Source organism: Arachis hypogaea, chromosome 17 (genome assembly GCF_003086295.3).
Source record: "Arachis hypogaea cultivar Tifrunner chromosome 17, arahy.Tifrunner.gnm2.J5K5, whole genome shotgun sequence".
Taxonomy (NCBI): Eukaryota; Viridiplantae; Streptophyta; class Magnoliopsida; order Fabales; family Fabaceae; genus Arachis; species Arachis hypogaea.
This window is the reverse complement of record NC_092052.1, coordinates 102,474,244-102,499,226: the sequence shown is the minus strand read 5'-3', so window position 1 is coordinate 102,499,226 and position 24,983 is coordinate 102,474,244. Positions and strand designations below refer to the sequence as shown.

General features: G+C 35.1%; 4 protein-coding genes across 6 annotated transcripts; 3 read left to right on the top strand and 1 right to left on the bottom strand.

Annotated features, from left to right (window-relative positions):
- Positions 1-2,976: 2,976 nt before the first annotated feature.
- On the top strand, positions 2,977-4,435 carry LOC112764695 (WUSCHEL-related homeobox 8). Its single transcript, XM_025810427.3, has 3 exons — positions 2,977-3,425; positions 3,504-3,896; positions 4,163-4,435. The coding sequence occupies exons 1-3, from the start codon at positions 3,251-3,253 to the stop codon at positions 4,222-4,224; spliced, it is 630 nt and encodes a 209-aa protein (XP_025666212.1). The 5' UTR covers positions 2,977-3,250; the 3' UTR covers positions 4,225-4,435.
- A 1,086-nt stretch (positions 4,436-5,521) lies between these two features.
- Positions 5,522-13,621, top strand: LOC112764693 (uncharacterized). Its single transcript, XM_025810425.3, has 13 exons — positions 5,522-6,161; positions 6,421-7,717; positions 8,257-8,475; positions 8,572-8,789; positions 9,298-9,372; positions 10,120-10,191; positions 10,270-10,368; positions 10,530-10,601; positions 10,684-10,798; positions 11,286-11,354; positions 11,443-11,728; positions 11,877-11,955; positions 12,328-13,621. Exons 1-13 carry the CDS (start codon positions 6,024-6,026, stop codon positions 13,087-13,089), a joined length of 3,501 nt encoding a protein of 1,166 aa, XP_025666210.1. The 5' UTR covers positions 5,522-6,023; the 3' UTR covers positions 13,090-13,621.
- Positions 13,622-14,227: 606 nt separating this feature from the next.
- Positions 14,228-15,973, bottom strand: LOC112764692 (uncharacterized). 3 transcript variants are annotated; one of them, XM_025810424.3, is made up of 7 exons: positions 15,649-15,947; positions 15,446-15,563; positions 15,261-15,338; positions 15,027-15,052; positions 14,779-14,866; positions 14,543-14,670; positions 14,228-14,350 (listed from the first exon to the last, which is right to left on the bottom strand). In XM_025810424.3, exons 1-6 carry the CDS (start codon positions 15,835-15,837, stop codon positions 14,576-14,578), a joined length of 594 nt encoding a protein of 197 aa, XP_025666209.1. In that variant the 5' UTR covers positions 15,838-15,947; the 3' UTR covers positions 14,228-14,350; positions 14,543-14,575. The 3 variants fall into 3 exon arrangements, with proteins under 3 accessions (XP_025666209.1, XP_025666208.1, XP_072078187.1); XM_025810423.3 differs by having other exon boundaries at positions 15,261-15,350; positions 15,649-15,937; XM_072222086.1 differs by having other exon boundaries at positions 14,228-14,670; positions 15,261-15,350; positions 15,649-15,973.
- A 4,293-nt stretch (positions 15,974-20,266) lies between these two features.
- LOC112764690 (U-box domain-containing protein 44) lies at positions 20,267-24,323 on the top strand. Its single transcript, XM_025810420.3, has 4 exons — positions 20,267-20,744; positions 21,300-21,866; positions 22,003-22,312; positions 22,540-24,323. The coding sequence occupies exons 2-4, from the start codon at positions 21,309-21,311 to the stop codon at positions 24,117-24,119; spliced, it is 2,448 nt and encodes an 815-aa protein (XP_025666205.1). The 5' UTR covers positions 20,267-20,744; positions 21,300-21,308; the 3' UTR covers positions 24,120-24,323.
- The last annotated feature ends 660 nt before the right edge of the window (positions 24,324-24,983 follow it).

The following is a 24,983-nucleotide window of genomic DNA, read 5'->3' as shown; positions in this document are numbered from 1 at the left end:
TAGCTAGGTGTTGTATTAGAATTGTATAGGTTATTATATGTGTTTGGTGAGAGTTTAGGTTAATCAAAGATGCAAATTTCAAGCTCACTTAGCCATATATATCCTTACCTTGACCCTAGTCCCATTACAACATTGTGAAAAATCCTCATGATAATTGTATCTATGCATTGAATAATTGTTGATAGTTAGATGAAAAAAATCTTAGAAAGCATGATTAGAAGAGAATTGAGAGAATCAACCCTATACACTTGAGCGATTAGAGAGTACACACATCCGATGAGGGGTTCGATTGCTCAATTTTATGGTTCCACCTGTGATTATCTCTTATCTTGCAAGTTTGTAAACCCCTTTCAACAACTCTAATCAATTGTTGGATTTGACTTGGATGTGATTGCTTTAGCCCTTTTGTTCATATATGTATTCTTGAAAATTGATTTATTTTGACCAAGTAGTTTCATGCATTTAGATAGAGTGCATATAGATAGTTTACATTGAATAAATGTTGATACCCCTTTCTTGTCTTTCTTGAGTTTAGCATGAGGACATGCTATTGTTTAAGTGTGGGGAGATTGATAAACCCCAATTTTAGGGTTTATCTTGTGTTGAATTTAGTGAATTTTATCAACTTATCTGACATTTATTCAATAAAATAGTATAGTTTTGTGAATTTCTCCTAAATTGCACTTAAGATTGAAAATATGCTTTTTCGACTCTTAATTTGCTAAATTTAATTCACTTTAATTCTATTCGATGTTTTTATGTGTTTGTTAAGTGATTTCAGGCTTAGAGGGCAAAGATTGGATTGAAGAAATGAGGAAAAAGCATGTAAAAGTGGAGAATTCAGGAAGAAATGAAGTTTTGAAAATCTGTCATGTGGCGCGTACGCGTGACCTGGAAAATCGTAATATGGCGCGTACACTTGACCTTGAGCGTACGCGTGACATGCAGCATGTGACTCACTTAAAGAAAACGTGGCTGGCGATTTCTAAGCTCATTTAAGCCCAAATCCAACTCATTTCTGAAGTATTTGAAGCCAAATCCAAGATGGAACAAGGGGAGAGCAATTAGGGTAGCTTAGGAACCATGTTTTATGCATTTTCTAGAGAGAGAAGCTCCATCTTCTCTCTAAAATTTAGGGCTTTTAGTTTATTTTCCTCTTAGATTTAGGTTTCAATTCTTGCTTTGATCTAGTTTCAATTGCTTTTCCTTGTTTAATTGCTTTGATTCTCTTAGTTCATCTTGTTAATTTCTCATTCGTGTCACCTTTAGTTTCATGAACCTTTATTACTTTTAATTTTATTTAATGTAATTTGATGTTTTTATGTTTATTGGTGTTTAATTGAGTTGTTATTATTGTTATCTTGCATTTGATAGTTTTAGGTTTTATAATTATTAGAATTTAATATGCTTTTTTTTATGCACACCAAGTGTTTGATAAAATATTTGGCTTAATTTTAGAGTAGACTTTTTGCATTCTTGACTTAGAAAGAAAAATTAGGTACTCTTGAGTCATTAATATCCTATTTATATTGGTAATCTTGAGTTGTTAGTTAATCTTGTTTTCATTGATACTACTTATGGATTGTGATTAACTAGGCCTATTTGACCTTCTCCTAATGTTGGAGATAACGTAGTAGGTTTAAATCTTGGTAATTATTGTGTTATGATTAATGACTAGGATAGAAAATCTCAATTCTCATTCCTCTCCTTGAATGCCTTTTTAGTATTTACTATCTTTAGTTGTTTGCTTTATTTTCTTATCATTTAGATTCTCGTCTTCTTATTTGCAAACCACCCTATGAATCTGATAACCAATAATATGAATACCTCACTACAATTCCTTTGAGAGACGACCCGAGATCTAATACTCTCGATATTTTTATTGGTTTGCACTTGTGACAGACAAATTAAACTCTAATGCGGGTCAATTGTTGGTTTGGAACTATAGTTGCAACGAAGCGATTCTTTTATTGAGAAGAAATTTCGAACTGACGTTTGGCCTACATCAAGCACCTTCGAATGGGCTTCGAAAAGGATAGTGGCTGCGATGGAATAGAGCTAGCGCCGGCGCAACCTTGGCTGCGCGATAGAGGCTTCCACGTTCACACGGTGGCTGCGCGATGGAGGGGAAGGAATGTTACGATGGCTGCAGCGCGATGGAAGGGAAATGAGGGAGCAGGCGGTGGCTATTCAAAGTTGGAAGTTCCGACGACGGCGGTAGCAGGCGGTGGCTGAACGGAAGTGAAGGAAGACCAGGAGCTCGATGAGAGGAGCTTTGGACTGAGTGAGAGAGAGGCAGAGAGCGCGTTCCTGGAGTCTGGAATTAAGGTTGGACTGGAGTAGAGTTGTGAAGATAGGGTTCAGCACAACCAAAACGACAACCTTTGCTTCCTAATTCAAAAAATCGGCCGGTTACGGTTCGGTTCGACCAACCAATTTCCGGCCAGTTCGACGGTTCAATAGTATTTTTTTAAATTGGCAATTTTAGCATCTGACTGATCCATTTTTTGCAGCGATTCACGGTTCGATCGGCCGATTCAGACTAGTTTTCAAAACCTTGCTGCATAATGTAATAGATACTGGCCGAGAAACTATTTTCTTACGGAAATAGATTTTTTAAATTTTTTTCTCAATTAATCTTGTAAAATGTTATCTCGCACTATTCAAAACTTAACTAGGATCAAATAAAAACATGTGAAAAAAAGGTCTTATATAATGTAAAATTACATTTTACAAAATCAACAAAATCAATTAAGAGTTAAAAAAATCTATTTCTCTTTCGATAAACATGCCTAGTTTTTTTTTTTTTTTTTTGTCATAGGTATAGGCTTGAGGAACCAGCCCAACCCAGTTATTACCCATAGCCCGACCCGACCCGACCCCGATCTTCTGCCCCGTTCACAGTTTTACTTTTACACCGACTAGAGTAGCATGTAATTGTGATAAATAGAAACTTTGATTAGTTGGGTTGGGCTATTGATATAAAGACTGGACTAACCAAGTTGGGGTATGATTCAGTGATATAAAGACTGGACCGGTTTTTTGCGCGGGGCACATCCTAGTGAAAAGAAAAGAGAAAGGAGGGAAAATTGCGTGATTTGCGGGAGCTTAGGCCAAATTGCGCAGTTAACTACGCTACCTTTTCTGGTTGACTAAGAGAAGAGAAGCCTCTATCTGCAAATAGAGATGCAATTGCTTACAATTCTTCATCATCTTCTTCCATTTGCTGTTACTGCAAAAGAGAAAAAGGATGGAGGCAGAGCAAGCCACATCAGGAGCTAACAATGGAATCGGAAGCTTATACATGAAAGTGATGACCGATGAACAACTGGAAATGCTGCGGCAACAGATATCGGTCTACGCCACCATCTGCGACCGCCTGGTTGAGATGCACAAATCTATCACCACTCAGCAAGACCTCGCAGGTTCGGTTCATCTTTAATTTCACGATCTAATTTGTCATCAATTAGGAGAGTCATGAATGAATGTTAATTGTTGTCTAGGAATGAGGTTAGGGAATTTATACTGTGATCCTCTCATGGCGTGCTCCGGCCACAAGATAACGGCGAGGCAGCGGTGGACGCCGACGCCTCTTCAACTTCAAATTCTGGAGCGTATATTTGACGAAGGGAATGGCACTCCAAACAAGCAGAAGATCAAGGAGATAACCCTTGAGCTTGGCCAACATGGCCAGATTTCAGAGACTAATGTCTATAATTGGTTCCAGAATCGAAGAGCACGTTCCAAGCGCAAGCAACTGCTTCCCTCCCAGAATAATCTAGAAGCAGAAGCAGATGTAGAAGTAGAGTCTCCAAAGGAGAAAAAGATGCCAGAAATTCAAGAAACAATTCATCAAGTTCCTTCCTATGAGAACTTGTCCCACAGTCCTGATATAGGTATATACCGTTTTGCTAGAGCACCCAATCTTTCTTTAACCTTGTATCATCAAACTGTGTGTAAAAATACTGCTTGTTTATAAGCGAATCCTTTTAGTTCACCATGGATAATTTGCTAGTTATGTATTGGGGTTCAGTTGACACGAGTTGGTTCGTTGTAATCTTTAGACTTTACTTAATTTAGTATAAAAATATATAAATATATGAATTCTTTTGACTTGTATAAATATTAGTTTTAAATCTGATTGGTTTGTTTTGTTATGCAGGATTTGAACAACTGATGAGTAAACTAGAAACTGGAGGCTGCTATGGTTCTTATTTTCTTTAGAGATGTGCCAAATGATTGTGGATGGTGCTATCCCAAAATAGGAGATTTCATCCAGCTGAACATGTTGTCTAAGTCTAACCACAAGTAATGTGGCATAGCATATATATAGTGTATTGTAGAAACTATGGTTGGTGCTTTCAAGAACTAACTACTGCTTATTATACATCACTGTGATTCTGTGGCAATTTACTTAATACCAGAAATTCTAATCTCCACGATGTTAATAATGAAACTCGCATAACTGGATTTGGAAACATGGTTTAGCATACAAATTAGCACCATTGGGGTATTATATAGAAGAGAGAACATGTTATCCCGTAAAAAAAACAGGGAACATGTTAGTAGAACCTTCGTTTTAGCTGATGGCAACCATGTATCTAAATGAAATTGAAGGCTGAGCAGTACTCCCATCAGTCGTTCTCTTTGCAATATGATTGGCAGCAGCATTTGCTAAACCATGGTAGTATATATATTTTTTCTTTCATACATAATAATTAATTTTAATATATAAATAACATTTTTAATATAATAATGATACATCAATCCCATCATTTTTGGTTTTGGCAAATAGTATGGCATCGCTCAAATGATGACTTGTTATTAGCGATCATAAATTAAATAGCATAAATATTTTTAGATATCCATTTTGTTATGTAAGAAGTGAGTTCAAGTATGATAATTATTTAAAGTGTTTAAAAAATACAAAATTTTGATAAATAAAAAATATATTTAAATTCTTTTGATGAATAAATTAGTCCAGAATTTTTTATGATAAAAATATAATTTATTTGTTTAATTTTGTTTTAAAAATACAACACTTTTTACTTCGTATAGAATGTTTAAGGATGTAAACTGTCTCTTTCTTTTGTACATGTATGGAATCATTCTTATTTTCTATGCAGACATAAAATAAGTTGGACTGCTACACTCTAATTTTCCTTTTTGTTCCTAATCCATTCCTTTTAAATATTACAAAAAAATTGTAAAATGGGGCAGGTAGATAACTTTCTGTGTGTTTTGTTAGGACTCCAAAATCAAATCAATCGAATCATCAAGCACATCGGAAATAGATTTTGTGTTTTCAGCAATTAGCTGAAATAGTACATAAAAATAAGAGTAAAAATTAAAATTTACATTTTACTTATAAATATATTAAATAAGAATATTAATTAATATTAAAATGCTAAAGTGTCTGTGCTGGTTTTTTTTCCCCTTCTTCTAAAATTGATAAAAATGCTGATGTTAAATAAATTATTACAAATAACCTTATAATCAGCGGGTGCAAAAGAATAATGCTACAGCAGGACAGCTAATAAGAATTATTTAATATATGATTATTATTTTATGATAAGGTTTGTTGATGGTGTATAAGCTGGGGATTATTATTACAACATTAATATTAATATTAATATTACTTTATGTAGATGAAATCAAATGAAGCTTCTGCTTCTTAGTATCTCTCGTCTCATCCCCACAAACCCAAAGAGGCCCAAATCAAACTTAAACAAACGAGTCAGTGAAATTTCTCCGTCGAATCTCGACCTCTGTTCTCCACCGACAATACGCCACCGCATCTCGCCGGAAAAATTAAACCCGCCACCAGTTTTTCTTAATTTCTTCCAATTCAGGCGTAGAATTCTCGATTTGCCATCCACCGATATTCCCTTTTCTCCCAATTCATCATTTCCGTCCCTTTCTCTTTCAACTTAACAAATCCCTAAATCTGATTCAGTTCCTTCTGCGGCGTGCGATCTAATTTAGCGGTTGAAGATTGAAGCCGAATACATACAATTAATGAGATGGCAGCACCACCTAACATGGATCAGTTCGAAGCGTATTTCAGGAGAGCGGATTTAGATGGTGATGGAAGAATCAGTGGAGCTGAAGCTGTCTCGTTCTTCATGGGATCCAATTTGCCCAAACCCGTCCTTGCTCAGGTTCATTTATATTCTCATTATAATTCCTAATTCTAACCTATGCCATACGAATCACGCCACTGTACTTCTGTTAACTTATATCTTCTGCTTTTTTGGGATTCAATGATGTAATGGAATATGGATATCGTTTCGTGCTTGTTTTGCTTCGGATCCTTGTTCTAGGTTTTTTGTTTGATGCTTTGTTTATTATCTTCAATTATATGATGGAAACTTAGATGTGATCTAGCCTAATACTTGGTGTGCTTGGTGTATTTTACAGGTATGGAATTATGCTGATCAGGCCAAAACTGGTTTCCTTGGGAGGAATGAGTTTTACAATGCTCTGAGATTGGTAACTGTTGCTCAGAGTAAGCGAGATTTGACGCCTGATATCGTGAAGGCCGCATTATATGGTCCTGCTGCTGCAAAAATCCCTGCGCCTCAGATCAATCTTGCCGCATTACCCCCACCACGCCAGAATGCAGTAGCTCCTGCTGCATCAATGCCGCAGATGGGTGTCACCGCACTACGCCCAAATGCGGTAGCTCCTGCGGTTTCAATGCCGCAGATGGGTGTAACTGCTCCACGCCCGAATTCGGTAGCTCCTGCAGCTTCAATGCCACAGATGGGGGTGACTGCACCGCATCCGAATTCGATTTCGTCTGCAGCTTCAATGACGATGGGTGTAACTGCACCAACATCAACCCAAGGTTTTGCCTACAGAGGGCAAGGATTTCCTGGTCCTGCTGCTAACCAGCAATATTTTCCTTCCCAGCTGGGTCCGACCATGAGACCGCCTCAATCTATGCCAGCTACTAGCGCTCCCCGCCCACAACAGGGGGTTGTAGGCCCGGATATTTCTAAAGGAGTTAATGTGGCTAGCCACAATCTCTCTAATCCTAGCATCTCAAGTGGTTGGAATAGTGGAGGTCCTGGTACAGTTGCTGCTAGGCCTGGAGGACTAGCTCCATCACTTCCCTTATCAACGTCAACACCACCACTCGCTCCTGTTTCACCAATGTCCCAGCCAACAACTGTCAACACAAGAGCGTTATCTGTTTCTGGAAATGGTTTCTCTTCCAATTCAGTCTTGAGAAATGATTTATTCTCAACCACATCATCCACACTGAAACAAGATCCGGCTGGACAGAGTTTTTCATTTAGCAGTTCACCTGCTTCCTCAGCCATTGTTCCAGTGTCTAGTGGTGCCCAACCTGCAACAAAGAAGAATGCTCTTGATTCACTGCAGAGTGCATTCTCAATGCAGCCTGTGGGTAGTCAATTTCAGCGAGGACAGTCTGCTTCACATCCAAGCCAGCAGATTTCACCACCTGCTTCTGCTTCACACCCTAGCCAGCAGATTTCACCACCTGCTTCTTCTCCCCATGCATCATCTGGGATATCAGCTGGACTTGGAAATACTAATTCTGACAATTCACAGCAGTCTTGGCCAAAAATGAAACCTTCTGATGTGCAGAAGTATACAAGGGTGTTTATGGAAGTTGACACTGATAGGGATGGAAAAATCACAGGGGAGCAGGCCCGCAGTCTATTTTTAAGTTGGAGATTACCTATTGGTAAAACCTTTTGTTTTCATGCTGTGACAACTGTTTGATGTTGTTTCTGCATTATGTGCATTAATGTATTAACTTTTCCATGATATGTTGCATCATAGCTTCCTAAAATTGGAAATTGAGAATATTACGGATGCTTTTGCTGGTTTATATGGTTGGTGACAACTATTACACCTGAGATCAAATTCACATTTGGGAATCCACTTGATTAAAGCCAAGAATATTTAACAATTCCAAGTCCTTAAGTCTCATCCTTTATGAAATGAATACTTTAAACAATTTTGTGTTGGCTCGAAATTTGATGTTGCTATTGAAGATTCTGTGCCATGCTAATGTATTTTAGAAGGTGCTTGGGGGAAAACATTACACTGATGAGATGATGTTATTATTAGATATGTTTATCCACTAAAGCTCGGGACTATCTGTTTCCTGCTTAAGTTCTATCTGATTGCATATCTCATTATTTGGACATGCTCTTGTATAATTCTTGGGACGACCTCCTTTGATAGCATATAATTAAATATGTGCTGGACTTTCTGCAGATGTCTTAAAGAAGGTGTGGGACTTATCTGATCAGGATAATGATAGTATGCTTTCTTTGAAAGAGTTTTGTTATGCTCTTTATTTGATGGAGAGGTACAGGGAAGGTCACTCTCTTCCGCCAACCCTTCCACATAATGTCATGTTTGATGAGACACTATTGTCTATGTTGGGCCATCCTAAAATTCCTCATGGAGGTGCTGCTTGGGGTATACGCCCAGGTATAGTTCAATAACCTACAGATCATGAAAGTTTCCTTTTCCACTTGTCTTTTTAGGATATTCTTGATGGTATTTTTACTTCTTGTTTGTCACAAGGTTTTCAGCAGCAACAAGGGACGCCAGGTGCTCGGCCGGTGGCACCAATAGCTGGTTTGAGGCCGCTGGTTCAAGGAACTTCTGTCCAGGTTAGTGGCAATATGCTGCCCAATCAGCAAAAGTCGGGTGCTCCTGTGTTGGAGGATTCCTTTATGAATCGCACAAATAATGGTGAGCAGCATATGCCAAAGCCTCAAGATGCAACTACTACAGAGAAGGTATTTTCAGAAATGAAGGTTCCGTAACTGTTTTTCTTTTTACGTTATCAATGAACCCTTATCCTCCTCATGAGTCTTTGTAATTATCCTCTCTTTGTTGTGCTTAATTTATGATTGTCCTAATTTTTATTGAAAACAGTTCCTTCATTCTTTATAAATAAAAAATGCTAACATTATGAAGTTCATCTTAAACCAATAAGTTTAATTACATCCAATAACAATTTGAAGGCCAATGGACACCTTTGACTTTGAAATAGGAGCATTAAGTGCCAGTTTGGTAGTTCTTTCAATATTAATTTTAACCTAAAATTTATATCAGTGCCACCTTTTAAGGATGTTAGCCCAGTGTCCCAAATTTAATTTTGCAAGAAATTATTTTAAACGGTTTATGGGGCTCATAAGTACTTTTGGAAACCAAAAGTCTCCCATCTCATGTATTTTTGTATGTGGCCTCAGTTCCTTTGCACCTTTTGATATATCATAAAGATATCACTCTCTGTTGTTGTAGGCTGAAGAAGCAGAGAATGTGATTTTGGATTCAAAAGAGAAGTTGGAATACTACCGCAACAAAATGCAGGAACTGGTAATTCGTCACATTTATCTTTTCCTTTTGATCTTGAACTGATGTTGCGTATATGTACTTAAGGTTTTATACGTTGAGATAAACTAAATGGGGGATTCAAGGTCGTGCTGCTGGTAGCTTGGTTATAAGTAATTAGGGTTGATGCACAGCTGCTTGCTACTTCAAAATATAAATTTATTAATTATCTATGACCCTTTTATGTGAAAGTTGTAGCACATGGTTGCCTTTCTTGCTGGAAATGATCTCAACTCAAGCATTTGAAGTTAAGCATAAATTAATCTAATCAAACAGTGGTACTAGAATTATGCAGTTTAGTGTGAGGGAATGTCTTTAACTTGTTAATTCAATATAGCTAGTCCAGCTAATAAATGGGTAGGGATCGATTTGAAATTCAACCTATAGTGACTTAATGGTAGCTTTAAGGTTCTAGTTAGGCTTCAGTTTGATTTGTAGTTAGGATTGTGATGGTTGGAGAAGCTTTTCTTTTGCCTGAGAAACTGTAGTTACTAGTTAGAATCATGGTGGCATTTTATAGAAAGTAAGGCTTATAAATGGGTACATCTAAAGGAACTGTTTGGAGTTCAAGAAAGTGAGAAATATTATTTTTTAAGCTTTTTAATTGAGTATGATGGCTTATTATGTGCTGTTAATATAAAACTGTATGCAATGTTATGAGCGACTACAAACATTTGGTGGTGCACTCACTTGTTACACACCGATGAATCCTTTTTGTTATATGTATGTCAGGTTCTATATAAAAGCAGATGTGATAATAGACTGAATGAGATTACAGAAAGGGCATCTGCGGACAAACGTGAGGTATGTTCCTTTTCTCTTTAAATATATGATTTAACTTGAAGTTAGAAGAATAAACTCTCAGTTGCTGCTATTTTACAGGCAGAGTTGTTAAGCAAGAAATATGAAGAGAAGTACAAACAGGTAGCAGAAATAGCATCCAAATTGACTGTTGAAGAAGCTAAATTTCGTGATATACAGGTAATTAGAAATTTTCATTATTACTTGACAAATAGTAAAAGATAGGATCAATTGACATGCATTGTCCATGTGCTGCAAATATGAATTTATTTCTGTTAGTTAGGAGGATGTGCACTTGAACATTTCAATGCATCACGTAACCATTACTTTATACATATTAGGAAAGGAAGGTGGAGTTGCAGCAAGCCATTGTCAAAATGGAACAAGGAGGCAGTGCAGATGGTATTCTTCAGGTATTTTTTTTCTCTGAATAATTTCTGGTGTTCTAGAAAACCTCTGCATTATTTTATTGCTGAAGATTAGTTAATTCCATAGGTCCGGGCTGATCGCATACAGTCAGATCTTGAGGAGTTATTTAAGGCTTTGGCTGAACGATGCAAGAAACATGGGATAGATGTGAAGTCAATTGCAATGGTTCAGCTTCCTACCGGTAAGTTCGATGTTGATTTGTCTCCTTGTGGCTTCTTGCTTAACCCCTTAATTTATTGTTGATTCTCAAAGGGTCACACTACAAAATTGTCATTTTTTCTTTTACTTTTTGCTTTTCCCTCTTGTAATATGTGATTCTAGTTATTTTTCTTATGTAATTAATCTACTTCTTGGAGCCATTTAGAAACCTAAATTTTACGAGGGTATACTGGTGGCAAGCCCTACATAGTTGTTTATCCTTCTCTACTTGTTATGCACTAAATTGAACATCAGCAATTTGCTTAAACATGGGTACTGTATAATAAGTATGTGAGAGCTTGGGGAAAAACATTGGTTCTGTTTAAAATGTATCATTAACTTTACCAAGTTGTATGTATAAGTGGCTGTAATCATAGGTGAAAGATCTGTATAGCATATTAATAGCTATGAAGGCATTTTTCTCTCTGTCTAACATAAAAACATGATCGTGCATGTGTCTTGAATCATAGGATGGCAACCTGGGATTGCAGAGGGAGCAGCTCTTTGGGATGAAGATTGGGATAAATTTGAAGATGAAGGTATGCAATATTTCTTTCTTTGAGTTTTTTGTTTTTGTGTTTTTTGTTTTTTGTCTAATACCCAATTATTTGCTATTTTAACTTCCAGGATTTGCCAATGATCTCACTTTTGCAAAACATGCATCTCCAAAATCAAAACCCACCTTCGTTAAAGGAGAGCAAAATTTCCCTGATGACAATTCAGCTTATGGTTCACCTGTGAATGCAAATGGGAAGCAAGAAACTGCTATTAATGGTGATTATGCAGTTGAAGATGAATCTTATACACACAGTGAAGATGGCTTTGCAAGAAGCCCTCGTGGTAGTCCAGCTGGAAGGACTACTGTGGAAGACAGTCCATTTGTGAAAAGTCCTCGAGGAGATGCAGAAACTAGGTAACTTGTTTGTTTTCTCTTTATTATTTGCTGATAGGGTGGTTTCTGGGTCCTTTCCTATCTTTTTGTGGCTTGTTCTTCCTCTCTGCAGTACTTGGATTTGAATGTAGTGCATTTAGTAATTAAGATATTATTAATGTGGTAACAGAAGTTTTGATGAATCGACTTGGGGTGCATTCGACAATAATGACGATGTAGACTCTGTGTGGAATTTTCCTGGTACCAAGGTAACTTCTGTCAGATAGCTTTTCTTTGTATTGTTTTCTTTCTTTAAAAAAAGTAACAAATTCTCGGTGTCTGTAAATACTTGTGGAGGTGGAGAAAGCCCATATATGTATGAAACATAATGTGGTTTTTTATTTATTATTACTATTATCATCATCATCATCATTATTTACTATTATTATTATTATTATTATTATTATTATTATTATTATGTAATGTTGGTCTTCAATATTACCCTTATTTTTCAAAGTTATCCCATTTTCAGATATCAGTTGCTTTGATTTTCTTGACACAACCCTGTCCCGTTGTGGTTCTTTGCTTTTGTGAAGTAATTGATCTAATGCTATGATAATTTTTCTTGTTTGGTTCTGTAGGACTCTGATGGAGATTTCTTCAAATCTGGTGACTTTGGTATTAACCCAATTAGAACAGGATCTACACATGCAGATGGCATGTTCCAGGCCAAGAGCCCATTTACTTTTGATGATTCGGTGCCTGCAACTCCACTTTCCAAGTTCAGCAACTCTCCGAGATACAGAAACTCCACTTTTGATGATTCAGTACCTGCAACTCCACTTTCCAAGTTTGGCAACTCTCCAAGGTACAGTGAGGCAGGGGATTTCTTTGAGACATCAAGGTTTGATTCAAGGTTCGATTCCTTCAGCATGCATGATGGTGGGTTTTCTCCACAACCAGAGGGGTTTACAAGATTTGATTCCTTTAGTAGCAGCAAGGATTTTGGCTACAGTAGTGAGAATTTCACAAGGTCCGATTCTATGAGTAGCAATAGAGATTTTGGCTTAAATAATGATAAATTTGCAAGGTTTGATTCCATTAGTAGCAGCAGAGATGTTGGGTTCAATAATGACAAATTTTCTAGGTTTGATTCCATAAGTAGCAGCAGCCAAGACTTCGGCTACCATCCTGAGACGTTCACAAGGTTTGATTCCATGAGTAGCAGCAGCAAAGATTTCGGGCATGCAAGGTTTGATTCAATTAGTAGCACCAAGGACTTAGGCCACAGCAGTGCATTCTCTTTCGATGACACTGATCCATTTGGTTCCTCTGGGCCATTTAAGGTTTCTTCAGATACTAATTCTTCGAAGAAGGGTTCTGATAATTGGAGTGCATTCTAGCCTGTAAACCAAGTTTCCTGTTTCCTTTTATGTTTCCATTTCCTTGATTGTTCATTGTAGGCCATTTTTTGTGTATAGTTAGAAGAAAAGCTGGATGGTATTATTGTATTTTGTGGCGTTGATGTATTAGTCTAAAGATTTTTTTTTTTTTTAAGGATTTTTTTTTCCTGGGGCTGATGGAGGATGTGTATGAGTGAGAATGAGAGTGAGTGAGAGAGAGATGTGAGATTAAATGATTTGATGTGATATGTACTATACTGAGTTGAATCGCAAGTCAATCTCTATTAGGAGCATTGCCACTTATAAGATCTATTTTTCTTGTAAACTAGAGAGCAGTGCTCACTCTGCGTAGGTTCATAGAAGCATTAGTGCTATGCAGCTTCCCTCTGATGTATTTGGTTATGTATGTGTATCTTTCTTCTTATTCTTCGTTCTTAATAGTCAAAACCATATCTAAGGATGAAAAAATAAGAATTAGAGTTGGGGTGAGAGTTATATTCATGATTGAATATATTAATTTATGTTGAACTTACTTTATTTTCCCTCCTTATTTTGAGTGGTGGCAGATTGTTTTTCTAAGTTGTTTTATTTTATTTTCTATGAAGAATGTTAGAGGATTATTAGAATTTATTATTCTTAGCCATCAATTAGTCATCAATGTTTAAATGTTTAAAAATATGAAAAGCCGTATGTTGTATCACTATGCTAAAAGAATTAAGTTGATTACTAAGTAATGGTTAAAAACAATAAATTCTGATAGTTTCTTAGCATTTCTCATTTTCTATTTCTTTTTCGGGCACTCGGGCTGCTTAGTTAGATAAAGCCTCAAATTAATTCTAAAAAATACATCATCTCAAATATTACTGTAATCCTAACAATAGAAAAATTGCTCGTTTTAATATTGTAATTTATTCATTTTTCAGCCTCCCATGTTATAGAAAAAGAACAAGCATAATTACACGCCATTTTCCAAGTGAGCAGTAAGGTTGATGAATAAATAGAGTGCGTTATTAAGCCAAACACAAGAAACATGAAGCTAGTGTCGGCAAAACTATCTTAAGGAACTTGCTTTTGCTTCATCTTTAACATCTCATAAACCGTTGAAAGATAATTTTATACGCGGGATGCAAAAACGAAATGAACATGATGCGAATATATTTCACTATCTTCTGACAAATCAGTCAATTTAACGTCAACAACCTGGAATGCTGGTCCCCATTACTATAATCAGATAATCCACATGCTACACATTTCCGGCATCCTGTACATGCAAAAAAATTAAGCATGCTAGTAATAAGTGGGGGAAAAAAAATTCTATTTGGTTACGAATTTCTCGCTAATCATTGAGTTATCTTGCAAACCAATTACTTTTACTTTCCTCATTCTGTCTCTGTCTTTCCAGCTAAAGGCGGAAGAAAGGATAATGGTTTCTATAAAGGGAAAATCATGTTACCCTTTGATGATACTGCTTGCCACCCAATGCTGCCTATTCCTTAGTATCTTCTACCTCTTGATGAAGTTGGTGAAACGAATATAGGAATGACGATCGCATATTTGCCATTTCTACTAGTGTCTCTAGTGCTGCAAAGAATTTCATTCGACAGAATGTGTTATATCCTGGTTATCAGCACATTTGCAAGGGAAGCAAGGAGATTTAAGATCATCAATTCTTAATTCTTATATGTCTACCTCTCTCAAATGACAGTTGGGCGGCTCGAAGCTTTGGCGGAATTAAAATTCCAAAGACTGACAATGACTTCGCTCGCTCCCTTCGAACCTGTGAATATCACTAACAACATTTATACAATAACTCAATTCAAAGCTTAGAAACTTGTACAAGGGAAATGTCTATAATTTGTTCACTCCATGATTCCATCATGGTAGCAATGATCTTAATAACAATCCAGTGCAAGAAGAAGAAAGTGTAGAATACTTACTACTACATCATCATCATCTGCGAGTTCTGAAAATTTCTTTGCAATGGTCATCTCAGCAGTTTGTAAAACCACCATGTATAAGAAAATTAGAAACATCTAACAGAAGTACTTAAAAGTACACAACAGCAGAATCAAATAACAAATGAAGCAGAAGTTTGGTTTGAGTAGGTATGTTTCATTTAAAAATATGCTTAAATTAGCACAACCCTAATTACTCAGGTAAGAATGCCATACCAGAAGATTTGGTGCTATTACTATCTTCATCTTCTTCAGAGGATACCCATTTACGCAACACGAACCATGCTTTTGCATCTACCGAATCAACTTCAATATATTCAAACAGATAAATAATCAAGAAGTACACAGCAAAAGGATTGAACAATTACCACCATGTTCCACTATAAAAACACAGACTTTACCATCATATTCGGTAATCTTCAACGTTGTAGAAGCTGGATGGAATTTGAGGTCCAAAAGAGAAGTATTAATGCGTGCAGTTCCCATGGAATGCCTCGCACTTGCTAATTCCATCCATGCCTGTCCAAAATTAGGGCAAATGAATTGCAGAATTGTGAGAAGATTTTAGTTTTTTAGGGAATTAGGAAGAAGAATGAATACCTACTTGTCCAAGTGTGGAAGAGAGAGAGTGAGAGAGGGAAAGATAGCTATTAAGCGAGTCCATGAATTGCAACACGAGTTTCTCTTCAGCTCCAGGCTGGAGTCGCACTTCCCGTCGATTCTCAACTTCAACCGCCTCCTGCGATGGTTCTTGATCGCCGCCACTTTCGGGAATGAAATGCCGTTCCTCCATGAAAATTAGTTAGTTCACAATTCCAGCCTCCGATCGCTGGAACGCTTGTTTGATCCCAAATATTGGTAATTTGACTAATTTCGATATGTATTGATTTAATCTTGATGCATAAAAAAAAAATTAAATTATATATCCTAGCTGCTTCCTGTTTTTCTATTATTTTTAAGAAATTAATTTTAATTTTTTTATTGATATATTATTTATTTTTTAAATTTATTTGATAAATATTCTTTTATTTTAATATTAACGTGATTTATTTATATCATATTTTGTTAAAATAAAATTATATTAATAATTATTATTGTCTCGTCACTATTAACTTTATTTTATTCTATTTCCTTGTTTTCTTCTTCTATTAATTTCAAATGCAATCAATTATCACCACATCATTATAATAGCTCTCATTTTTGTTCATCGCCTTGATCCATAACTATCCCTTATATTAACTTTAGAGTTGTTAAAGATTTGTTAAAAAAAATTATTTTTTTTGTTTGATTTAGATATTTAGATGTATAACTATTATTCAGATATTTATTTTTCATACTTGCTTGTTAAATCATATTTTATCATTTTAAAAAAAATTAAGATATCAAGCATTCAAAAATTTTGTATAAAATAATTAAATAAAAAATAAAAAAAAATCTATAAGTTATTTAATTTTTTTAATATATAGAATAATTAAATTTAAATTAATTTAAGTATAATACTTAAATCATTAAGTTGTTATTATGTGTAACAATGAAGATAAAAAATTATAAATATTTATAAATTTATTCATTTTTCAATTTTATTTAATCTAGCGTAAATATAAAAATTTATATTTAAATCACTCTTTTCTTTCGTATAATTTTAATGGCTAAAAAACTTTTATTTTTAATAATTTTATATTCAACATTTCAAATTATCTTTAGTTTTATTATTCTTTTAGAATTTTTAATTTTTGTTTTCATTATTCTTTTTCCTTACCATTATCTATCTACATATTTATCATTGGCTCATCCCCATGTTTATATTGGCTTGTTCTCTCTTCTTCTCCTTCTATCTTCTCTACAATCGCAATTAGTTATCACCAGGTATTAATTCATAATTATTACAATCAAAAGTGAATACTACTTTAAAAAAAAAAGTAAAAAAAAAAAAAAGGTCTTGTAACACTTGTGCGAATAATTTACACTCCTATAAATATAATGAAAGAGCAAACTTAACTTTTTTTGTTTCGAGTATTTTTTTATTATTTAATACACACAAAGTCATATATTTTTATTTGTGGCAAAAGTTAAAAATTAAAGTTAAATAATATTAGAACTTTTTTGTTTAACAAAATTAAAATAAAGCACAAAAATAAGAATAAAAACTAAAAAAAATAAATAGTTCTAGAAAGGGATAATGTCAAATTTTATGTCATTTTGTATGAAAACAATGATTTATTTTATTATATTTATTTTTATACTAAATAACAAAAAAAATTAAATTTTATGTTCGTTTTTTGTTACTTATTTTACTTATCTATAGTTGTTTAAATTAGACTTTATGCTTATTAAGTCATGTTTTCTCCTAACAAAAAAATAGTTATGAAATCGTTTTTATATTTGTATAGGAGTACATTCATTATATTATAATTTTAATAATTAATGTAAATTTTAAAAAATTGAATAAATTTATATTTATTTTGATTACATTCAAAAGTTGAATTATATGTATTCTTATAATCAAGAAATACATTTGACTTCTTTTATAATAAATAAGTTTTTCAATAATTTAATTTATAAAAAAAATCCCATCTCTTTATTTATCCTAAAAACTAAAATTCATATTAATAGTTTTGAATAATAGAATTAAAATAAAATATAAAAATAAATTTTGAATAAAAAAAATACAAAGTTTTGAATCTAAAAATATAAAATAGTTAAAAGATAAAAAAATTATTTAAATATAATTTTTTTAAGACATTCTATGACTTAGATGAATAAATATTATTTTTAAAATGAATCATGATATATTGATACAAAAATTATTGTGTGTAAATTTTTTTAAAAACTAATAAATCTCTCTCGTTAATAATAATATTGGAACTTAAATTTGAACGCTAATTGATATTATATATTGTGTAGGTACTTAGAGTATTTAAAAAAGTACGTTAATAATTTGAAGAGAAAAATTATTAGTGTAAATTTATTGTTTTTTTAAATTATTCTTATTGAACTATTTTATTTTTATTCCTTAAAAACATATCTTAATAAAAATACTTGTAACAATAATTTTCATCTAATAAGAATATCTTAATGAGGTTACTGTAAAAAAATAGGTAGAAATTTTTTTATTTAACGTAATTGACAAAAGAATTTTTTTAATAATAAACCTCTCTTTAAGAGTAATATTGGAATTTAAATTTAGACACTAATTATCATTATATATTGTAGATAAGCATCAAAAGTATATTAAAATAGTATGATAATAATTTAAAGAGAAAAATTATTCTTTGTACATTTAATTAAAAAAATTACCTTGTTTAAACTATAGTGTAAATAGAGCCATTTTTATAATCTTACGATTGAGAGTGAGCAATTTTTTTAAGTGAAGCAGTTACATCATTCTGTCGTACGTGAGTACGTGATTGAGGATGTAGTTTTAGATTATAAAAATAGGGGTAAAATAGAAAAAAAATATTGAATACCAAACCCTCTTAATTCCCATTATATATTGTTATAAATTATATATTTTTATAGATAATCAACAATGAATCATTGAACCAAATAGGTTACGAAGGTTAAGGAGATCCAATTCATTCCTACTTAACAACATAACCAAAAATCGAACAACGCAGTCACACACAAAACATGACATTCAGACGATATAAAACACATAACCAAAAATTGAACACAGCTACATTTTAGAAACCAACAAAAAAAAACTCACATAATGAGGCCATGTGCATTGCTTTCACTAGTCAATTACTTATGAATCGCCCAACATAGCATACATCAAAATCAACCGACTTTTAGGAAAAATTGTTACTTGTTGTGAGTCTTCGTCCTTAACAAATTTGACATCTGATCCATTGCCTCTAAAAGCTTCTTGTTTTCCACCTCTAGCTGAGACACACGCCCCTCTAACTTGCTGACTGCATGTTGAAGTCGCGCAATGGCACTTGCTGCGCCAATGCAACACCACAATAAACGATCGGTTATTCAAAAATAAACCCAACTTCTTTATTCACAGTCTAAAATAGAAAAATTCCAACAGTATCATAAAAAGCACTTACCGTCGGAACCCGGGAGGTGGTCTTCACTTTCATTTGGGGAAGTTGGCTGTGACACCTGATGTGAGGATGAGTTAAAACAAAGATGCGGTCCACCACTCACCACGTCTGCTGTGAAGTATAGGTCATGATGAAGATGGGAGTCGCTTGCACTTGCCGAACCAGAGGCAACACCAACAGGTAACTGCTGACTTCCTTGGCCGTTGTTTGAAACACCCACACACTGCTCGTGCATGTAATCAACCCATGCTCTCCTACCCGCTTCAAAACTCCGATAACGGCGATGCAAATTCTTCGGATAGCCACTCACCTGTGGTTCTGCCGCCTCCCAAGTGTTGTATATTCCGGGTGTCCGTCCCCTAAATACAACATAACACTCACCCTTTGCACGAACAGACTTGCGATTATTTAAAACCCTCTTCTTCATGGTGTATGAAATACTTTCAGACTAAAGAAACGAATCCACTGGAGTTTTAGTAGATGAAATATCTTGCCTCACTCACTTATTATACCGTCACCATCCATTTCATCCTTGAAAACCTACGCGTAGAATCCAAAAAGGCATAATTAAAATTTTAATTAATGGTTGGTAAGTGTGCAGGTAATAATAAAGAAGTAATAATAAAGAGTTTAGAAAACAAAGGGTCAATAGAAAAATAAAAAAGATAACTCACGTTAAACAGTTACAAGAAAAAGCCAATGTATATTTTATACAATGTGTACAATGAGATTAAATTGAAATTAGAATTAAATTAGAGACAAAATTTGAATCAAATCATAATTCCTATCAGTTATGACAATTAATTAATTTTGAGTAGTTTTCAATTTAAAATTTGAATCAAATCATAATTCCTATCAGTTATGACAATTAATTAATTTTGAATAGTTTTCAATTTAAAATTTAAATCAAATCAAAATCTCGTCATTTATGAAATCAAATTAGGATTACTTCCTTCTCTCAATATGGTGTGAACTTTTTCTCTCACTCTCTCCTCAAAGCAAAAGTCGATACAGTACCACCATGATTACCAGCCGCCGTTGTCCATACAGACAACCGTATGTAGAGATGACACGCATATTATATAAGTCGAGCTCGCGGCACCTTAGCAATCCAAAGGTCCACCGCCTCCGTAGTATCATTATAAAGTAATGATTGATATTGATAAAAACACGAGTGGAGCCAACCTGGCAGTGTTTGAAGGGACACTGTACATAAATAAGAAATATGTTATTTTACTTGTATTATTTTTGTGAAAATGTTTTTTATTTATAATTTTTATATCATAAAAAATATCATAAACAAACATAATAATCTCTCTCTCAGGCTGGCTGAGTTGATGACTATTTCCTCCCAGTCAACCTTCTCTCCTTCTCTCTGATTTTCCTCTCTTTTAATTTTATTTATTTATTTTTGCAATTTCTGTTGCTGTTGTTCTCTTCTTCCTCCTCCTCCTCCTCTTCTTTGTTCCTACATCTCAACTTTCATCTCTGCAATTCCAGCTCTTTATACCATGACACTGCACCAACCACTTTCTCCAATCAACTTTTCCTCAACCTCTTTTCTTTAACTCTCAAACTTTAGTATAAACTAAAAAGTAGGGTTTCAGAATAGTATCTCTGCCACTTCCACCAATTTTGATTTACACAGGTAACTCTTATTGATCAGCTCAATTCTGCAATTTATTATTTATTTTTGAAATTTAGACAAAATTATTGATCCTCCCCCCCCCCCCCCCAACCCCCCTTTGTTTTGTTGTCCTTGGTCGTAACCCAAATTATCTCTGCTCTGAAGAAATGTTTTTATTTTTGTTGGGTTTGAATTTTCTCGGAATTTTCCTCTTGATTGCAACGATAATTTCAATGGAAATTAATCTGGACTAGTTTGTATGGCTCTCTTTCTAAATTAAGGCGATATGTGTCGATTCTGGGAGATCTTAATTCAGTGATCCTTATTATTATTATTATTATTATTATTTTAGCACTAGATTGTTGAACTGTTCTCTAATTTTGACTTAATTCAATGGTTCTTTGCAATTTCGTCGTTGTAGTAAGAATATATCTTTGCCAAGGCATGATTCTGTTTGTGCGTTTACATCAAATTTCTTCATTGTTTAACTACTCTTTTGATCTTATGAATTGTCATTATTGAACAATGGAAACTTATCAGCACTACCTTGCTGTGTTGTTTTCTTTGGGGGAATAGGAAACATATATGATGGCTTCAAGCTGGGATGGAAGCAATGACCCTGGCAGCCAGTCAGATGATAGCTTTCATTTCGATAGGTTGCACATTGAGCCCATTTATGATGCTTTCGTGTGTCCTCTGACAAAGCAAGTTATGCGGGACCCTGTAACGTTAGAAAATGGACAGACTTTTGAACGTGAAGCAATTGAAAAGTGGTTCAAGGAATGCAAGGAAAGTGGACGGCAACTTGTTTGTCCGTTGACTCTGCAGGAGTTAAAGAGTGCAGAACTGAATCCAAGTATGGCTCTGCGAAACACCATTGAAGAGTGGACGGCCAGGAATGAAGCTGCACAGCTGGATATGGCTCGCCGCTCGTTGAATATGGGAAGTCCAGAAAATGATACGCTTCATACTTTAAAGTATATCCAGCACATATGCCGAAGAAGCAGGTCAAATAAGCATAATGTCCGCAGTGCAGGGCTCATACCCATGATTGTTGACATGTTGAAGAGCAGCAGCCGTAAGATACGATGTAGAGCTTTGGAAACTCTTAGAGTTGTGGTAGAGGAAGACGATGAAAATAAGGTTGTGACTTCTTTGCTGGCTATCATTTATTTTCCTTTGCAGTATGTGTGCGTATTTTTTCAACTTTTAATTTTATTTTTTAGCTCTGGCAGTTTGCCTTTGGGATTTATGTTAACATCTTCTCTTTGTTCCAAAGGAATTGTTGGCTGAAGGTGACACTGTGCGTACAGTTGTAAAATTCCTGTCTCATGAGCTTTCAAAAGAAAGAGAGGAAGCTGTCTCTTTGCTTTATGAGCTCTCAAAATCTGAAACCCTATGTGAGAAGATTGGTTCAATTAATGGAGCTATTCTTATATTAGTTGGAATGACAAGCAGCAATTCAGAAGATCTTTCTACTGTTGAGAAGGCTGATAAAACATTGGAGAATCTGGAGAAGTGTGAGAATAACGTACGGCAGATGGCTGAAAATGGTAGATTGAAGCCTCTTCTGACCCAACTTCTTGAAGGTGCTAACACTACTCTGTAATTAATCTCAATCATAGCTGTGTTGTGTGGCTACTTTGCTCACTATTTATGTTAATTCTCAAGAGAGCATAATTTATATTTTGCTTTTGAAATGGGTATCCGTTTATTATTATTATAATTGTTATTATTCTTAGTATCGGGACTCAAGATTGGTTGCAGAACTCTCTTTCATATGTGAGAATCAAATCATTATCATGTATTCTTTCAGGTCCACCGGAAACAAAACTTTCAATGGCTGGATTCCTTGGTGAGCTGGTTTTGAACAATGACGTCAAAGTCCATGTTGCTAGAACTGCAGGTTCATCTTTGATCAATATAATGAAAAGTGGTAATATGCAGTCAAGAGAAGCTGCACTGAAGGCACTAAATCAGATATCGTGCGAGCCAAGTGCAAAGGTTCTTATCGAAGCGGGAATACTTTCTCCTCTTGTCAATGACCTTTTTGCAGTGGGTCCAAATCAGCTTCCAACACGATTAAAAGAGGTTGCTGCTACAATTCTTGCCAATGTGGTGAACTCAGGGGAAGACTTTGACTCAATTCCTTTCGGACCTGGTCACCAAACTCTGGTCTCAGAGGACATAGTTCATAATCTACTTCATCTCATAAGCAATACTGGTCCAGCAATTGAGTGCAAACTTCTCCAAGTTCTTGTCGGACTCACTAATTCTCCAACCACAGTTCTGAGTGTGGTTTCTGCTATCAAAAGTTCCGGCGCCACTATCAGTTTAGTTCAATTCATTGAGGCTCCACAGAAAGATCTGCGTGTAGCTTCCATAAGACTTCTTCGAAATCTCTCACCCCACATGGGTCAGGAACTAGCCGATGCTCTACGTGGCTCAGTCGGACAGCTTAGTGGTCTAGTTAAAGTCATATCAGAGAGTACAGGAATCACTGAAGAGCAGGCAGCAGCTGTTGGCCTTTTAGCGGATCTTCCTGAGAGGGATTTGGGACTCACAAGGCAGCTGCTAGATGAAGGTGCATTTCAGCTGGTCATATCTAGGGTGATTGCCATCAGGAAGGGTGAGATCAGGAGCAGTCGCTTCATGACACCATTTCTTGAAGGGCTTGTGAAGATTCTTGCAAGGGTTACATATGTCATAGATCAGGAGCCGGAAGCCCTTGCACTCTGTCGTGACCACAATCTTGCTGCATTGTTTATTGAAATGCTTCAAACTAACGGACTTGATAATGTACAGATGGTTTCCGCCACAGCTTTGGAGAATCTGTCCCAAGAGTCGAAAAATTTAACAAAGTTGCCTGATCTGCCACCGCCAGGTGTTTGTGCTTCAATCTTTACATGCTGTTACACACAACCGGTCATTACTGGACTGTGTAGGATTCACAGAGGGTTGTGCTCTTTAAAAGAAACATTTTGCCTTTTTGAAGGGCAAGCAGTCCTTAAGTTGGTAGCTCTACTGGACCACACGAATGTGAATGTAGTTGAGGCAGCACTTGCAGCCTTATCTACTCTTATAGATGATGGAGTGGATATTGAACAAGGAGTACAGGTGTTGTTGGATGCCGAGGGAGTGAGGCCTATACTCGATGTGTTACTCGAGAAACGGACAGAGAACTTGCGGAGGAGGGCAGTCTGGGCAGTGGAGAGATTGTTGCGAACAGAGGATATAGCCTATGAAGTTTCAGGCGATCAAAATGTGAGCACTGCACTTGTGGATGCTTTCCAGCATGGCGACTACCGAACAAGGCAGATTGCGGAGCGTGCCCTCAAGCATGTTGATAAGATACCAAACTTCTCCGGAATCTTCCCAAACATGGGAGGAGCGTAAGCCTGTTGTAGATGCTTCAATGTGAGGTTTACAATTATGATTACAAATATTTGTATGTAATTTTCTGTTGTTCCAAGCAGTTTTGGATTGTATCTATATTTTTGTTTTATTTTATCTGCTATGCATTGATTCAACTGCAGTTGGGATTGTTGTATACTAATTACCCATTCTTTTAGGAGGTGTTAATTTTTCCTTGCAAGACTATTATGAAGGGTCAAAACTTCTTTACAGAACTTACACCAGTATGAAAATTTGGGCCAGGAAATTCCAGAAATTGGTTTAAATTCCCATCGAAATTAAAAATATTCGTGAAACCAATACCAAATTTGTATAAAGACCTGTTGTGACCTTTTCAATACGCAGAAGATGGTGAGAAGAGAACCACATTGTTATCTGGTCGCTTGTAATGGCAAAGCTATCTATGACAATATAATTGAATATTACTATTTTTAATTAAAAATCGAATTTATATTAAGTTGCATAAATAAGAAATAACGATAATGCATTTTGATTACATATTTTAATTAATTCAATCTTTTTAAAAGGAAAAAAAGTATATATAGTTTCGTGTTAAAACACGCAAACCAATTGACATATAAATTTAAAACATTAAAAGACTTAAAAAAGGCATGGAAAGAATAAAAATTTAGAAATGTTCAATTTTGTTAATTCCATAACCAATTATTACACAACTCCCTTAAAAAGAATTAATTTCCTTACAACTTTTAGTCCTACTACTCAATTTTCAAAAGCTCTTAAAGCAGACTGATATCCTGTCATCATTGGCATGCGTTGTCTTCTAACGATTAAATTATAAATGAATCTGATATTCTTTAAAAAAAATAAAAACCTTATTTCATAATT

Excerpts from the sequence above, each read along its gene's own strand:
- LOC112764693 (XM_025810425.3), top strand. The coding sequence starts at position 6,024 with ATGGCAGCACCACCTAACATGGATCAGTTCGAAGCGTATTTCAGGAGA. Across the intron at positions 6,162-6,420 it reads CCAAACCCGTCCTTGCTCAG|GTATGGAATTATGCTGATCA; the intron begins GTTCATTTATAT and ends TGTATTTTACAG. Across the intron at positions 8,476-8,571 it reads TGCTTGGGGTATACGCCCAG|GTTTTCAGCAGCAACAAGGG; the intron begins GTATAGTTCAAT and ends GTTTGTCACAAG.
- LOC112764690 (XM_025810420.3), top strand. The coding sequence starts at position 21,309 with ATGATGGCTTCAAGCTGGGATGGAAGCAATGACCCTGGCAGCCAGTCA. Across the intron at positions 21,867-22,002 it reads AGGAAGACGATGAAAATAAG|GAATTGTTGGCTGAAGGTGA; the intron begins GTTGTGACTTCT and ends TTTGTTCCAAAG. Across the intron at positions 22,313-22,539 it reads TCTGACCCAACTTCTTGAAG|GTCCACCGGAAACAAAACTT; the intron begins GTGCTAACACTA and ends GTATTCTTTCAG.
- LOC112764695 (XM_025810427.3), top strand. The coding sequence starts at position 3,251 with ATGGAGGCAGAGCAAGCCACATCAGGAGCTAACAATGGAATCGGAAGC. Across the intron at positions 3,426-3,503 it reads CACTCAGCAAGACCTCGCAG|GAATGAGGTTAGGGAATTTA; the intron begins GTTCGGTTCATC and ends ATTGTTGTCTAG. Across the intron at positions 3,897-4,162 it reads GTCCCACAGTCCTGATATAG|GATTTGAACAACTGATGAGT; the intron begins GTATATACCGTT and ends TTTGTTATGCAG.
- LOC112764692 (XM_072222086.1), bottom strand. The coding sequence starts at position 15,837 with ATGGAGGAACGGCATTTCATTCCCGAAAGTGGCGGCGATCAAGAACCA. Across the intron at positions 15,351-15,445 it reads GAAGATTACCGAATATGATG|TTGATTCGGTAGATGCAAAA; the intron begins GTAAAGTCTGTG and ends AATATATTGAAG. Across the intron at positions 14,867-15,026 it reads CAGATGATGATGATGTAGTA|GTTCGAAGGGAGCGAGCGAA; the intron begins GTAAGTATTCTA and ends TGATATTCACAG.